This window comes from Argiope bruennichi, chromosome 2, assembly GCF_947563725.1.
Source record: "Argiope bruennichi chromosome 2, qqArgBrue1.1, whole genome shotgun sequence".
Lineage (NCBI taxonomy): Eukaryota > Metazoa > Arthropoda > Arachnida > Araneae > Araneidae > Argiope > Argiope bruennichi.
In genome coordinates, this window is record NC_079152.1 from 36,689,325 (window position 1) to 36,704,089 (window position 14,765).

General features: G+C 27.4%; 1 protein-coding gene across 1 annotated transcript in view; it reads right to left on the minus strand.

The window, feature by feature from the left end:
- The window catches only part of LOC129961780 (protein quiver-like), a 98,863-nt gene extending 94,253 nt beyond the window's left edge, over nucleotides 1–4,610 (minus strand). The window contains exon 1 of the mRNA XM_056075346.1: nucleotides 4,487–4,610. Within this exon, the coding sequence (XP_055931321.1) occupies nucleotides 4,487–4,538 (52 nt within the window). The 5' untranslated portion in view covers nucleotides 4,539–4,610. The remainder of the gene's footprint in view (nucleotides 1–4,486) is intronic.
- Between the last annotated feature and the right edge of the window lie 10,155 nt (nucleotides 4,611–14,765).

Consider the following 14,765-nt stretch of genomic DNA (forward strand, 5'->3'; position numbering starts at 1 on the left):
GTCACTCTGAGATTCTCATTCCCTCCCCCCCCCACTCCAAGGTATATAAGTGTTAAATTTGATATCTGTAGGTCAAATTGTCTGACTTGTATAAAGCCAACATTAACGCTGACACGTATACATCGAGCAACTTCCATCAAATCAAATCAGTAGTTTTCTTAATTTTCATTTGTCATTCTTTCACTGAGATATGATATACCAGAAAACATTTACATAGTATCTTGAAAAGCAGGAATATTTTAAAAATCAAAATATTCACGTCAAACACGAAATTTATTTATTTATTGCCATTTTTTTCCATAGTGAAAGATATTTATTTCAATCCGGCTCTCCTCTCAGTAGTATTCAATAGCCCTCAATTCATTACAGCAAGGACAGAATTCGTGTCATTCACAAAATAGAAAAAACTTTTTGAGCAACGTAAAATTAATGGCGACGAAAGCCAATTATAGAATATTCGTGAGTGAAAAAAAGAAAAGAAGAATTTCGAAATTTCTGCAAATAATCATCAAGATAATATTTCAAATGATTTTTTTTAATCTTGTTTTTTCATTTGACTTTGCTTTTTGACGTATGCATTTTTTACAAAAAGAGAGGCTGTTAAAAAATGTTATCATACTAAAAGGATAGCTAGAAAAATTATTTAATACCAAAAATTAATTATTAATCATTAAAATAAATTATTTATTAATTAATTTTTATGTTTAATTAATTAGCAAAATTTAATTAGTAAATTATCGAATATAAAAATAATTCGCAGATGTTGTAATTAATAATGGACTTAAAATATTACATTCAATTCCTTATAATCCCTTTTAAATTCAATTAATAATTAACATTTCGTAGATAAAATACGTTGAAACATTTATCATTATTTTTACATTGAAAAGATCCACTGAAGAGATTTCATTATTTATGGGTATATAATTATTTGCTTTTTTGAGAGGATTTTTTGTGGTTTACATTCAAACGCATTATTGGGTAATTTTTGGAGCATTGAAATTTCACGCAGATTTGTTAATTAGAAACACATTATTGCGATTCGTGGTAGAAATAGAAATAATTTGAAGAGAAAAAAACTTCGAAAATAGTAATATTCAGATTTTTTTAACCCTTTAAAGGGCCATTTTTTTCTAATCGTATTATGTTAAAATATTTTTAGGCTTGAAATTAGAATAAGAAAAGGGATTCATTTAACTTATTAGATAAATTTAATTTTTATTAATTAATTAATTTGGTTAATTAATAATTAAGTAACAAATCAAGACACATCATTTTGTGTGAGATAAAGAACTGAAGCATCTAAGTTTCTGTCTTTCTAAAAAATTTGTCAGAACATAATTTCATACAAAGATTGATAAATTTGGTGGGAAGCATACTTCCCACAGCCCTAGAAAGGGTTAAGCAAGAATATTACTTTGTTGATTCGATAAAAGCAAAGGTTTTATCTGGCATTTTTGAATGCTGAATACTATATTTTGAATAAAAAAAAAGAAAAAAAGTTCCGCTTTTACCAAATCTGTAACTAGGTGAGAGCCTACTGGAAGGCGTTACGGGATATTTTTTTGTCCGAAACTTCACATTATTTTATCCACTGTTACATGTGTTTATTGTCAATGAGATAGATTTCACTTGATAATTGCTTTAGGGTTGGGAGGGGGAGGAGCACAATGCACTATTAATGGTGCATTAATTTATCCGTACACTTTACATCACAACGCAGGTCTTTCATGTTTATAATGCTTATATTAAGTAATTTCATTTTAATTAAAATTATTCTAATTTTTTATCCAGGATAATATACAAAAATGTCTAAGAAGCAATTTTCTATTATTAGATGACAATTCTGTTTTTGCTGGCCAAATTTAAATACTTAAATAACGTATTTTCTCGATAATTTAATTTCAGGCTTATTATTAAGTTATTCTATACGTAATTATTTAAAAAATACTGCCTTATTAACAACCTTAAGATATTTTCTATTTCTAAAAATAAACTTGCCCTTCCGTGTTTATCCTCAGTGTTTTCCTATTTTTATTTCCTAGGAAAACACAGCTAAATATTTAATCTACGAGCTATCGAATACTTCTCGCGTGATTCATTTATTTTATGGAAAAATACGTGTCCTATCAATCAAATATGTTTTCTAACAATTACGGCCGGATATTTAATGAAATATTCAGATTATTTGCTATTCGTTAAATTGTTTATGAAAACTGTTTTTCAGAGCAAATATTTTTCACAGATATTTATTTTTCTCGATTCGTTTCTATACCCAGTAAATGTGTAAGTAATATGAACTTACTGGCTGTTTTTAACATATTGAAATTTGCATCATTCTTACAGAAAAATTTACATTCCTTTTAGAAATAAGAATTATAAAAAGAAAAATTATAAAAATCGTATGAATAGTTTTTATATTAATGGGATAAGTCGTGACTATTTAATGATGGAAATTTGTTATCACTAATGAAGGTTTGCAATAAGATTCGGTTTCGAATTTTCAATGAAATATTAGTTTACTCTTTCAGACATCTAAATTCGCTCTCAGCACTTACATAGCAAGTTAGTTCTTTATTTAAACCTCTTTGCTTTCATCAACTTAAAAAGATGTAGGACATATAAATTGGAGAAGAAGACTGGGAATCTTTACACTGCCATTTGTTGCTGTTTTCAATTACTTCAGCTTATCTGTGAATAAATTTCTAAACAAGTAATTACCATGTATAATTTGCTACCGAATGACATGCTTCCGAATAAGAACCTTTGAAAATTCACTTTCCATCATAAAATATTGTTTGTAATTACTGAAATTCAATATCCTTTGAAATTTAGTGTCATGGTTCGCTATGTAAATACTTATAGCGATTAAAAAATATAGCAGAAAATAAAGAATTATTATTATTTGTTATTTAGAAAATTAATATAGAAAATGTTCTTTATTTAACTAAAGACAACTTTAACCACGTCTTTATATCATAAAATTTGCTAGAAATTTTTCTCGGCAGTACGTATTATTGTTTGAAATTAATTATTATGGAACTAAACAAAATGTGAAAATCGTATTTTTGACTATAAAGAAAATTTGTAAAAAATGAATAAAATTCTAAACAACTGGAAAAGAAATTGCTCATTTATCTAGATATATTTCAACCAATAGAACCATTCGGTATTTCTCGCAATTTTTAAAATAAAGGTTTTGAATTCATAAACGGCAGATTTTATTATAATTTTATCTTTACGTTTAGTAATTTGAAAAAAAAATGTAGAAAAAATGCTTATTCTAATAAATTTAATCTTATCATTTAAAAATTAATCATAAAATGAATCGAAGATTAATTTAACTGAATCAATTCGTAAATTATTGGCAAACTGAATTTTCGATAGTGTTTTTTTATCGAAAACAAGAGATTTTATGCATTGTTTATCAACCAAAGATTAATTTCTTCTAACTCCTAAGAACTCCTAATTTGACCCCTTTTTAAAAACTATTAAACTTTCCATGTAAAAGAAAAAGAAATAAAATATTTCGAACAGTATTAAGAATAGCATAATCGAGATATAATTATTTTTGACTTCTAAAATAATTTTTTCTTGATTTATATATAAAAAAATATCCTCTCATTTATTAACAGGCATGACTAATTTCTCAACAATGATAATCATTTAAATGGAAATACATAAAAGTTTTAGCAAAATAAAAATAAAAAGACGAATTCTTAGTTTAAAGAATGTTTAGAAACTTTTAATTACTGTAAACATTAGTTAAGCCATAAGACATTTTGAAAAATACAATAACAACATTTCAATTTTGTAAATTTTTATTATTTTAAAAGAATTATTTAACGTTGTTTCTTACCGTACTCAAATTATAAGAATTATTGCTGAATTAATAAACCAGAGATAACTAAAAATAAAAAATAATCGTTTTATATTAACAAATCTTCACAAATTTAATAAGAAAAAAATAATCTTCAAAAAGGCAAATAATTTTTTTAAAATCAAAATTCAAAATTAAGCTTTTTTATATAATATTTACGCGTATTTTAATTTTCAATAAACGCGTTTTAAAAATTTGCAAGAACTGAAGAAAAAATTCTGCTTTAAATTTTTTTCTTTTCAAATTTTTACCCCTCAATATTGTGAAATTGCACGCTTATTTTATTGTAACTATTTTGATCTCCTAAAAAGTTACGCAACATAAGCAAACTTAAAGTCTCGGGGGCGCATGTTCAGAATCTGGAATTAGTTTATTTCTTTGCATTATACTTTTGTCACCTATTGAAATTTTCCATTTGTTTTTCTCAAAAAACAGAGAATTTTATTATTTACAGTTATTTATTTTAATTTTTTTCTTACCGGATGTACTCTGCGATTTTCCCGTACGACCTTGAGCGCAATCGTGCGTCTAATACTAAATTCGAATTAATTGCATTGATTTTATTTGCAAGCAAAAATTTTCATTCCATGCAGCAAGAAAACTTACCTATAACTACAGCAACAGACTGCACGAAAAACATGTCCCGATAGCGAATCATTTTTGTAAAAAAATACGGACGTAATATTGCAAAGTGCTCGCCGGCTAAGGCCGGTCCCCAACGGAGCGAATCTCCTTGGACATGGAAACTAAAAATTTTCCCGTACCAACTCTAACGCTTTGTCCTTATTACCTGGGATACCAAACCACGTGTTTTAACTCTGGCGCCATCTAGGAGCTAAAAGTTATACTATATTTTAAGGAATACTGCAGAAAAACAACTTACCGGAGAAAGTTAAATTAGTATCAAACTGATTGCAAAAATGATAAGCGTATTACTTGTTTCCATTTCTTATAATAACATATTTTTTTGTCACCCAAAATTTTAAATTTACTTTTTTGTAAATTTTAACGTTGCAGTTTTAAGATTTTTTTTATTTTATAGATTACTGTTGATTATTTATTTATCTCTGATACCGATTTTTATTACTCTGATACTGATATTTATCTCTGATACCGCATATGGCTGAACATTAATTAACCGATTTTGTTTATTTTTCCCTCACAGTAAAAAAGAATAAGTCAATGACAACAACAGCAGTATAACATAAAAGCAATTTTTAACATGTTCTTGAATAAATAAAAATATTCTGTAAACAAAACTGCTTGAAAAAGATCTTGTACAATATACGAGATAATAATTTTTAAAAATGTGATGATTTTACATCACTAGTAATTGCTTATTAAGTATTTGCTGAAAACGAAAGACTCACAACTAAGCCTTTGTGTGTGCATGAATCTAAAAGTTCGTCCGTAAAGCTTACTTACTTAAAGCAAATACTTTGTTGATGTAAAACTTATTTACATCAATGCACAAATGCTATTCTTTTAATAAGTAGGATTAGAAAAGACAACATTTGGATTAAAATAAATTATTGATCCCTAAGCTTATAATTTTTTTTTAACTTTGTCCTTAAATTAAAACTAATATTTATGTTTCTTTAAAATTCGTTCTGAATAAGATAATTTAGTTGAAGTCATAATAGAAAATAAATGAAATGGCAAAAAGTCTAACTCAGAATTCAGAATCAAAAGAAATTGTGATATTTGATTAAGTTTTGTTTATGTGTATAGTTTGTATCAAATGGTTCATTTGCTTTCTGGGGCAACAACTTCTTTTTAAACTACTTCTATAACAACTACTTCTCCACTTAAATATTTAATTACTTCCACTGCGCAACTACTTCTGTATTTAAATATATAAAATAAGGAAACTGTTGAAACATATAAAAATGTTTTTACATAATTTAAATAAGCAATAATTTCTGTAAATGGTTAATGGAAATTCAAATGGGCTTTGGAAAAGCATTTATTTAAAAATTATTTTCTTTCAATGTATAATAAATATTTATTGTGCAAAAATAATAATTGAAGTCTTGAATTTTGAAAATCATCCTTCCTTTTCTTACAATATATCTTATTGCAAAAAGGAAATACAATTATTTTGAAATAATAAAACGATGTGGAATTATTATCTAGCTTGTAATCTTAGAATAATAGATAGTTAAAACTTCAAAACTAATAGTCTATTTGCATGTTGCATACTTCCGATTTTGATAAATATTATTATTATCTTAATTATTTTGTAGCGTAATTATACTAATATTAAAGTTGCATTTTTTTTTCTAAAACGGAATTCGTTGCATTAACGATGGTGTATTCAGTGGCGTTTTTCTCATTAAGCAGACTAAGCATCTATCTAAAGCCTCTGAATTAAGGGGGGGAGGTGGTCGCAGTCAAGTTAATTAAAAACGTTGCAAAGTAAATAAATTATAAAAAATAAAATCTATGAATTATAAAATATTAGAAGTACAATGTGTATTTTCATTTAATTATTAAATTCATTTTTAAATGACTAACGGAACTAAACATTATTAAATAATTAAAGGAAGGAAAATTAATGACTTATTTATAATATATTGGAATATTAATGTTTCATTTAAGTAGTAACGCTATAATAATAAATAAATAAATAAATAATAATAAAATAATAATATAATTAAATAATTTTTAGTGCTATATTTATTTAAGTTTATTATTTCCTCATAATCTCATTGTAAAAATTAGTTGCAACAATAGAGGAGTTGCAAATTAATCTTGATTCTGCAATCTCTCATTTAATTTTTGTCTTCATTAAATGTACTCATGTGTCAAATATTTTGATTCTGGCATAGTCTACAAGACAATGAATACAGATTTATTCATATTTTTATATCACTTTTTTGATATGTTATTCACTTAATTTTTTAAAAATATGTATATGATATTTTTAAAAGAATTTGTTTTTATAGAAAATTATTAACAGTGCGTGGAGGTGGGAGGAGGGAACAGACTAAAGGAATGGATAAGGATTTCAAATAAGGAAATTATCAATTAAATATTATGGTTCATTTTTCAAGAAATTTGTTACTTTATAATTACTTTGTACTTAAACAAAAATAAATATTTAAGAATGTTTATGTTGTTGAAATACGTTGCAATATGTTGCATTGTAAAAACTAAAACAGAGTTCAATTATTAAAACAGAGACTTTATCAAGGGCTAGAAAATGCCTAAATTCTCCATAGGTCATTCACAATGGCAATAATCATAATCTTATATGTTGAAAAATAATTGAGGTAAAGACAAATATAATATTTTTGTTCTATATATGTATCATATTTATGTTCATGTCATATATATATATATTATTTCATTATATATCATACTATTGTATTTTATAAATTTCATATTTTTTATAATAAAAACGAGTTTTGTTCACTACTATTCACTATTTTCAAGTATCACTGATCACTTTTTAGAAAGAAATATCAAGAGATTAGAAATATCATTCAAATAAAAAAAAAATCGTCTCAAATCAAGATTTCATTCTGTTACTCAAAAAGATTTCCTTGTCAAGTACACTTAACTGAAAGTGAAGGCAACATAAAAACCGAATCTCAACAAGAAAATACATTTCAACGTCAATTAGACTTAAAGTGGTTTACAACGTGAAAAACGTTGCTAAAATTTAATTTCGCAAGATACTTATTTCTAACACTTATTGTGCATTTCTGTTGCCAGTCTTATCGAGAATAACTTCGTAATCCTTGAAACGAAGCTTTGGACATTTTAAAATTCGTATTTCTATGTGAGGTATATCAAAATTAAAAATTTATATATTTATTTTATATAATGACTTTTATATTTTTATTTTAATTTAAAAGTTTTATTTATATCACAGAAATAAATATATATTTCTGTGATATTAAATATTTTGTACCTTAGTTTTTTGTAAATAATTCTCATATCATGCATATGTTTTTTTTTAAATCCATTTTATACGCTACCTTTCAATTTTTTCTATCTTTTACAGTCTAATTCCAATCACATATTACTGAAATCTACTTAAATAGCAATCTCATATACCATGAGATAGAAAATTAGGATAGGGTTTGGATTTCTTATGATGTTAAATAATTTTGATGGCTAATCTGCTTTGGTTACTTGATTTCATACAAGCCAAATATCTAGATAAAAAAAAGTCGATGTCAGCAGAAATTAGTAGAATAAAAAACTAATAAACCAAAATTTAATAAAAACATAAATTTGTTAAAGATTCTTCAGAATTTTACAGATAGTGCCTACCTATAAACCATAAGATTATATGTGTGAGAGAGAAAAGCGACATTAATAAGTTATAAAAGAGATTTTATATGATTTCAAAATTCAAAATAATACCCACTCAAAGATGCTTATTCCATTGATGTTCTCTTTCAATTTCATTTTTCGTATTTCACAAAAGTTATTTAATCTGTAGTCAAGATAACTTGAGAACAAATTGAAAATTTAATTTCACTTTACAGAATGATAATGCTAAAAATTAATATAGCTTTTTCCATTTCATTTTTTTATTTTTTTGTACTTTCAAAATAATCAAACATGTATCTCAATTTCTTTCATTATCATATTTTAGGTCAGCATTTGATATATATAAATAATTTTAAGACAGTTCTTCGAATTTCAACCTTTCTGTCATTTTTTTAATTAATGTATTCGCTGACATACAGATGTAATCGTAAAAGAGTTCTTCAAGAAAAATTGGAAATCATCCAGATCTCTCGGTCGAATTTCCCGACAGTTATGATATTTTCTCTATCCGGCATAGAAAAAAGTAAAAGGAAAAAGAAAAAAAAGTAGAAATAAATTCAATATATTGTGTGAAAAGAAAATGATTAAAACGCAAAGAAGAACTGTAACAAGAAATCAAAAATTTGACCATGTATAATTAGGAGTTTTCCTTGCAAGAATATTGTAAATTTTAAACCATCACCCTGTATATTGTTACGAATTTTCAATATTCCTTCACTATATAGTAAGTTTTCTTGTGAGTAAAAGAGTTTTATAAATAGTTCTAACGGATGCTAAAAGGATCCAGAGAGAAATTCAATGGCCTCCGGCCTTGCTTGCTCCAAACTTAGTGAATATTTAGTGATTTGTGACAAAAATAAAGGATCCAGATTATTCAAAAAGCTTAGTAATATCTTCATTAGTACTCGAGTTCTGGTATTTGTTTTAAATCATTCGATACTATGTCATGGGAATTACAAAATGCAGAGTCAAAAAGAAAGTCAGTTCATAGCGGAACTTTTTACATTTCTGTATGAGTTCAGTCAGTTGGATTGAGCTTGAACAGGTAACTAAAATAAGTCACTCTTTGGGATTTTTATACCCTGTTGAGTTTATATTGTATTTTTCACTGAGAACCCAAAGAGCGGCAGTTTTACGTAACAGCATTTATACCATCTTATATATGCATCTTATATAACATATATTCTAACAGGTGTGTATGTGTGTGTGTGTGTGTGTGTGTGTGTGTGTGTGTGTGTGTGTGTGTGTGTGTGTGTGTGTGTGTGTGTGTGTGTGTGTGTGTGTGTGTGTGTGTGTGTGTGTGTGTGTGATATAAGTCATTATGGTTATACATGTATGTATGTTCCATATATAGTTCCTCCTTACAAACAATTTCAACAAATCTTTATTCACTTATTTTTTAGGACAAGAAAAAGAATACCGTCAATTTTTCAAAATGCTAAAGTTAATTACATACTCAGTAAATTAAAAATTAACTGAAATGTTGTAGTTTTTCTGCAATAATTCCAATGCATAATAATTTTTTAATTAAATTCATTTTAATATTATCTTAAAATTTAGTGTTACATTTATCAAAATTTAGTGTTTTTCTTAAAATTTAGTGTTAATTACCAAAAAGTGCTAACTTTTTTTGAATACCCTTTCAGTGCAATTTTTTTCTCATTTTTTTAAAAAAAATAATCCTTATAAAATCTAATTCAGACAATTTTGAAATACATTAACAATATGACCCTGATACATTCTACCATTATTTTTTTCAAATTTCTACTTCGTAACTTTGCAATTTTCTTTCTTTTGATTTAAAGTAGCTATTTAAGCGTACGCAAAACAGATGGCAAAAAGAATTAATATATTCAATCACATAGTTTGGCATTATGAAAAGATTACGTGCATTATATTTCTACGAAAGAGTTTTTTTTTTTTTTTGTAAGAAAATATTTAAATTCCGAGCGATATTTTTTTATTTATTTTATATGGATTTAAAATTCACACATTCTTATTATATTAATCAATATAAAAAAAGAGAACAGAATTAAAATTTCGTACCAATACGTGACGTTGCCTGGAAACTGCATAAAAGGTTCCCGCCCGTTAATTAATTGCCACAATCATAATTCGCAAGGGGGAGGAAGAATGGGAAAAGGCAAGATTCCAAGTCGCTACTACCCATTCGTCTACCCATGAGTCATTTGCTTACTCAAAATTGAAGTACCATTTTCATGAGGTCATTTCTTATTGAATTTTCTTTATTTCCCTTTTATTGGTATTAATTCTTATACATGTGAGGTTGGAAGGGATTGTATGCTAGTATGCGCCTAGGGCTCGTCTACACTTTCGTGAATGATGATTTTAATTCAGAATTTTTGAAAATACGAACCAAGATTTCAAATAAAATCATTCTGAATAATCTTGGAATCACGGAAGCATTTTAATCTCTTTTTCATCCAAATTCATCAATATTTGTAAAAAAAAATAATTAGGCTTTCAAATTAATTATTTGAATTTAATTGCAGTATAAAATAGATTTTAATTAATCTTTTCATTTTTTCCTAATCAGCCCTCATTCTTTCTTATTTGTTTTTTGAAAATATTTTGTTTGATAATATTTTCTTCGGAGGAAAAGATACGTTTAAACTCCCCTTTCTAACATCGGTAGTATTATAGTTCGTTATTCAACTGCTAAGAAAAATAAAACTACTATGGTAGTGTGGACATGCAGCAAAGCAAACGGGACTAAATTGCTGAAAATACAATTTAAGAACATTTTACTTGAATAACTAGGAAATTTTATAACCGCCTTTTCTGTCAAATTCATATATTTGTAAAAAATAATTTGGTTTTAAAAATAACTCTTTAAATTTAATTGCAGTATAAAATGGATTTTAAATAATCATTTCATTTATTATTAATCAGTCCTCATTTTCTTATTTGTATTTACATTTTGAGATAAGCAAAATATTTTCTGCAAAGAAAATATGTATTGAAACTCTCCTTTCTAACATCTATAATTCTATAATTTTTATAGTTAGTTATTCAGCTGGCAAGAAAATTAGAAGTACTATGATAGTGTACATACACAGCAAAACAAATCGCAACTTGATGAAAATGCAATTTAGGAATGTTTTCTCTTGAATAAAGAAATGTGTGTTTTGGATAGGGAAATGCACAAAAAAAGATCAACCATTTTTTGGTGCAGATTTTTTTTCTCGCTTTGTTTTCTTTTAAGATTCAAGTCAACGAAGCAAAATAACATTAAATTGTTTATGTATTTTAATATTATATACAAAATTAAATGAATTACTGATTTCCTTTAGATTCTGAACGAAAATGGTGATACTGCAATCCACTATGCATATATATAAGCCCCCCACCTAATACAAATGTTTAATTCACATGCGGCATAGCATAAAAATGTGAAAACACGAAGAAAAGGTTTCTGAAAAGTTTTTATATGAAAGTTAATAAAGAATTCATAAAGAGTAAAGAATAAAAGAGTAAAGAATTCATTCTTTTCAGTTGTTTTTTCTCGTTTTGTTCTTCAAACTCTCCAGTCGAAATAGAATATTCTGAAAAAGTTAGAAATCTTGAAAAAAAGAAATAATTAAGGTAATTTTCTGTTCAATATTCTGTTTCGATACAATTCAAACACTAAGACTTATACATGCAAAACTAAAAGTAGATTCATAAAAAAAAAATTATTATTAAGTGCAACTTCATATAATTTAGAATATCTTTTGATATTTTTACATTCATATCATTAAAGTTATTAGATATTTTTTAATTATTATTGAAAGATGATTGTGATGCAATGCTATCTTTTAAAACTGATGCTTATATTAAGAATTTGTCTGATTAACATTTTTATATGGTCTAATAACTGATCAACTGATTCATTTTCATTTACATTAACAAATACAGATTCCTTCTGAAATCTTAAACTTTTTTCTTCCATTTTAAATACTAATTCTTTAAACCCTAGCTATAGAATTGTTGACATAAATGCATTCATTTAAGATTTCTGTGAAATTTCCACGACAGTAATCTAAATCCGAAGGAATCAAACGACATTTGGAATAATCCAATTAACTATAACTGTTATCTTAAGTGCAATTAAAATGGAAGGGAATTCAAAATTAGTATTAACTTTTCATTGTTAAGTACCCTTTAAATATGCTTCTTGCTTCTTTCAAGATTCAAATTGCACTTGATTAAAGAAATAATTAGTTAAATTTCAATCAAACCATGGATTCAATTAGAGAGAATTACTGCAATAAATTATGAATGTAAAGCGTTTCCACTAATTTCCATTATCTCGCTCTTCATTTCTGAACCGATTGCAGTTCTAATAAAAAAAATGTGTCTAGACTTTGTAAAATTACTTTGCTTTACCCAATAGTCCGCTTATTCCACGAAGTGATTTTCTACTTTAGAGAGGGAACGAATTATGAGTTATAGACCATTATTGTCTAAATTCAAAGCTATAATTTTTTTAGACGAATGCTAAGAACAGCTACTTGAAATACTCGCTTGTTTGTTCGGGATTTCCGAAAAAGCAAAAAATTATATATTTTTGACAAACGTAAAATTTGAACTGGACTTTAAAATTTCAAGATTTCAAACGTAAAATAGCGTAAATGTGCCAGTAATCAACAATTAAGTATGATAATAATGTTGAGTGGCTGTCCATGCTGTCCTGTCCTGACACCAATGAAACTTTTTTCTTCGATAAGTAAGCCACAAACAGCTGGTGTATATAAATTCTGAGCCAAAATTACAGTTTCTACTACGACATATTACTGTTCTTATGCCAGCATGTCGCTTGATATGAGAAAAAGTGTGAATCAAGAATGGATATACATGCATATTTAGATGGAGTTTTTTTAGTTTTAGTAATATTAACATCCTCTTTTAAAGCAATATTAGGTCTATTTCGGGACGAACCTCGTAATTTTGAACAGCGATCAGAGGTCGAGGATGGCACCTGAGTTACCAACAGCCTCTCTAAACTTCCATACCACACCAGCGGGTCGTCGGATTTAGCATATGCCAGACCCGCTTACACGATGGTTCTTCGGTGGAAGCGGGTATGGATCCTGAAACCCTCTGGTTCCGAAGCCGTGACCTTACCACCAGGTCACTCATGATTAATCAATTGGTATCACTAAAAACATTTTTTTTTTTTTTTCAAAATGGTGTAAAAACCATTTTTATCTAATAATTTTTCGAATGTCAATGCAGAAAACCCTCAAAGTTGAGCTTCATTTTTGATTGAAGTTCTAACTAAAAGTTTAAAAATAATCGGTCTGATGTGCACATTGTTACTTTAAGTATATATGTGCCACATTTGGTAGCTGTTAGCCAACTGGTTTGACCTGTAAGACGCCAGCACACATACATATATTCCCCTATATTATTAGCAAAAGAAATTTCAATTGATCAAGATACATTAATATCAGTTTTATTATACTTTTTGATTTATTCGGAAAAGAAAAAAAAATGATTTATAAAACTTTCATCGATTTCAAGCGAAACAAAATCAGCTAACATAAAAAAAAATGGTTTTATTTATTTTAAATTATGTCACGTTGATACTAGAAATCATATAATTTTGCCTCAATCTTGGCTTAGAATTTATATAAAACGTCTATTTACGGTTTACTTATCGAAAAAAAAATTTCAGGTATCGGGTCAAGATAGATGAGCGTGGAAAGCAACTCTACATGATCAAATATACATATAGATAGATATGGATGAAGATAGATAGATAGATATAGACTCAACTCTACAACAACTCTACTACTCTATATGATCAAATATATATAAAATATATATAGATAGATAGATATGAATGCAGATAGATAGATAGAATAGATAGATATAGATATAGATAGACGTTATATAGAAATATAGAAGTGTGTGTGTGTGTTGTGTGTGTGTGTGCGTGTGTATTTCAAGAAAAGGGCCTTCATTGTGATGATGGAAAATTAAAATATGCATTATTTTTTCTGCATAACCAACCTGGACTTTGACGCACTTTTCCTAACGTTTCACAAGTGTTTTGACTATATGGGAAAAAAGTTTTTATGTTCTATCTGTAACCAATTTTGCACCGCATCGATGTCTTCTTCATTTGTTACAAATCTTCTTTCCCTTAGTGTTTTCTTCAATTGTTTGTTTCTCATGGCACTTGCCACTGACAAGCCCGCTGTTACGAAGACAGCGATTTAAGCCTGAGGGGGAACGTCTCTTATTTTTTATAGCAGCGCCAACTAGGGCCAAGAGTACTACTTTGCAACTCACGCATCACTCATTCGCTTGCACAACCCCTTTTTACAGGAGGGCACATTCACACATCTCACAGATAGAACAACAGAAGAACAACCATGCCCAAACCGGGACTCGAACCCGGGACGCCCAGATCACGGGGAAGACGCGCTACCCCTATGCCAGGACGCCGGCTGTTTTCTTCAATGATCCAAACATATAAAAATCACTTGGAGTGAAGTCTGGAATATATAGCGGGTGTTCTACACTTCGCATAAGAATTCCTTTATTATATATATATATATATATATATATATATATATATATATATATA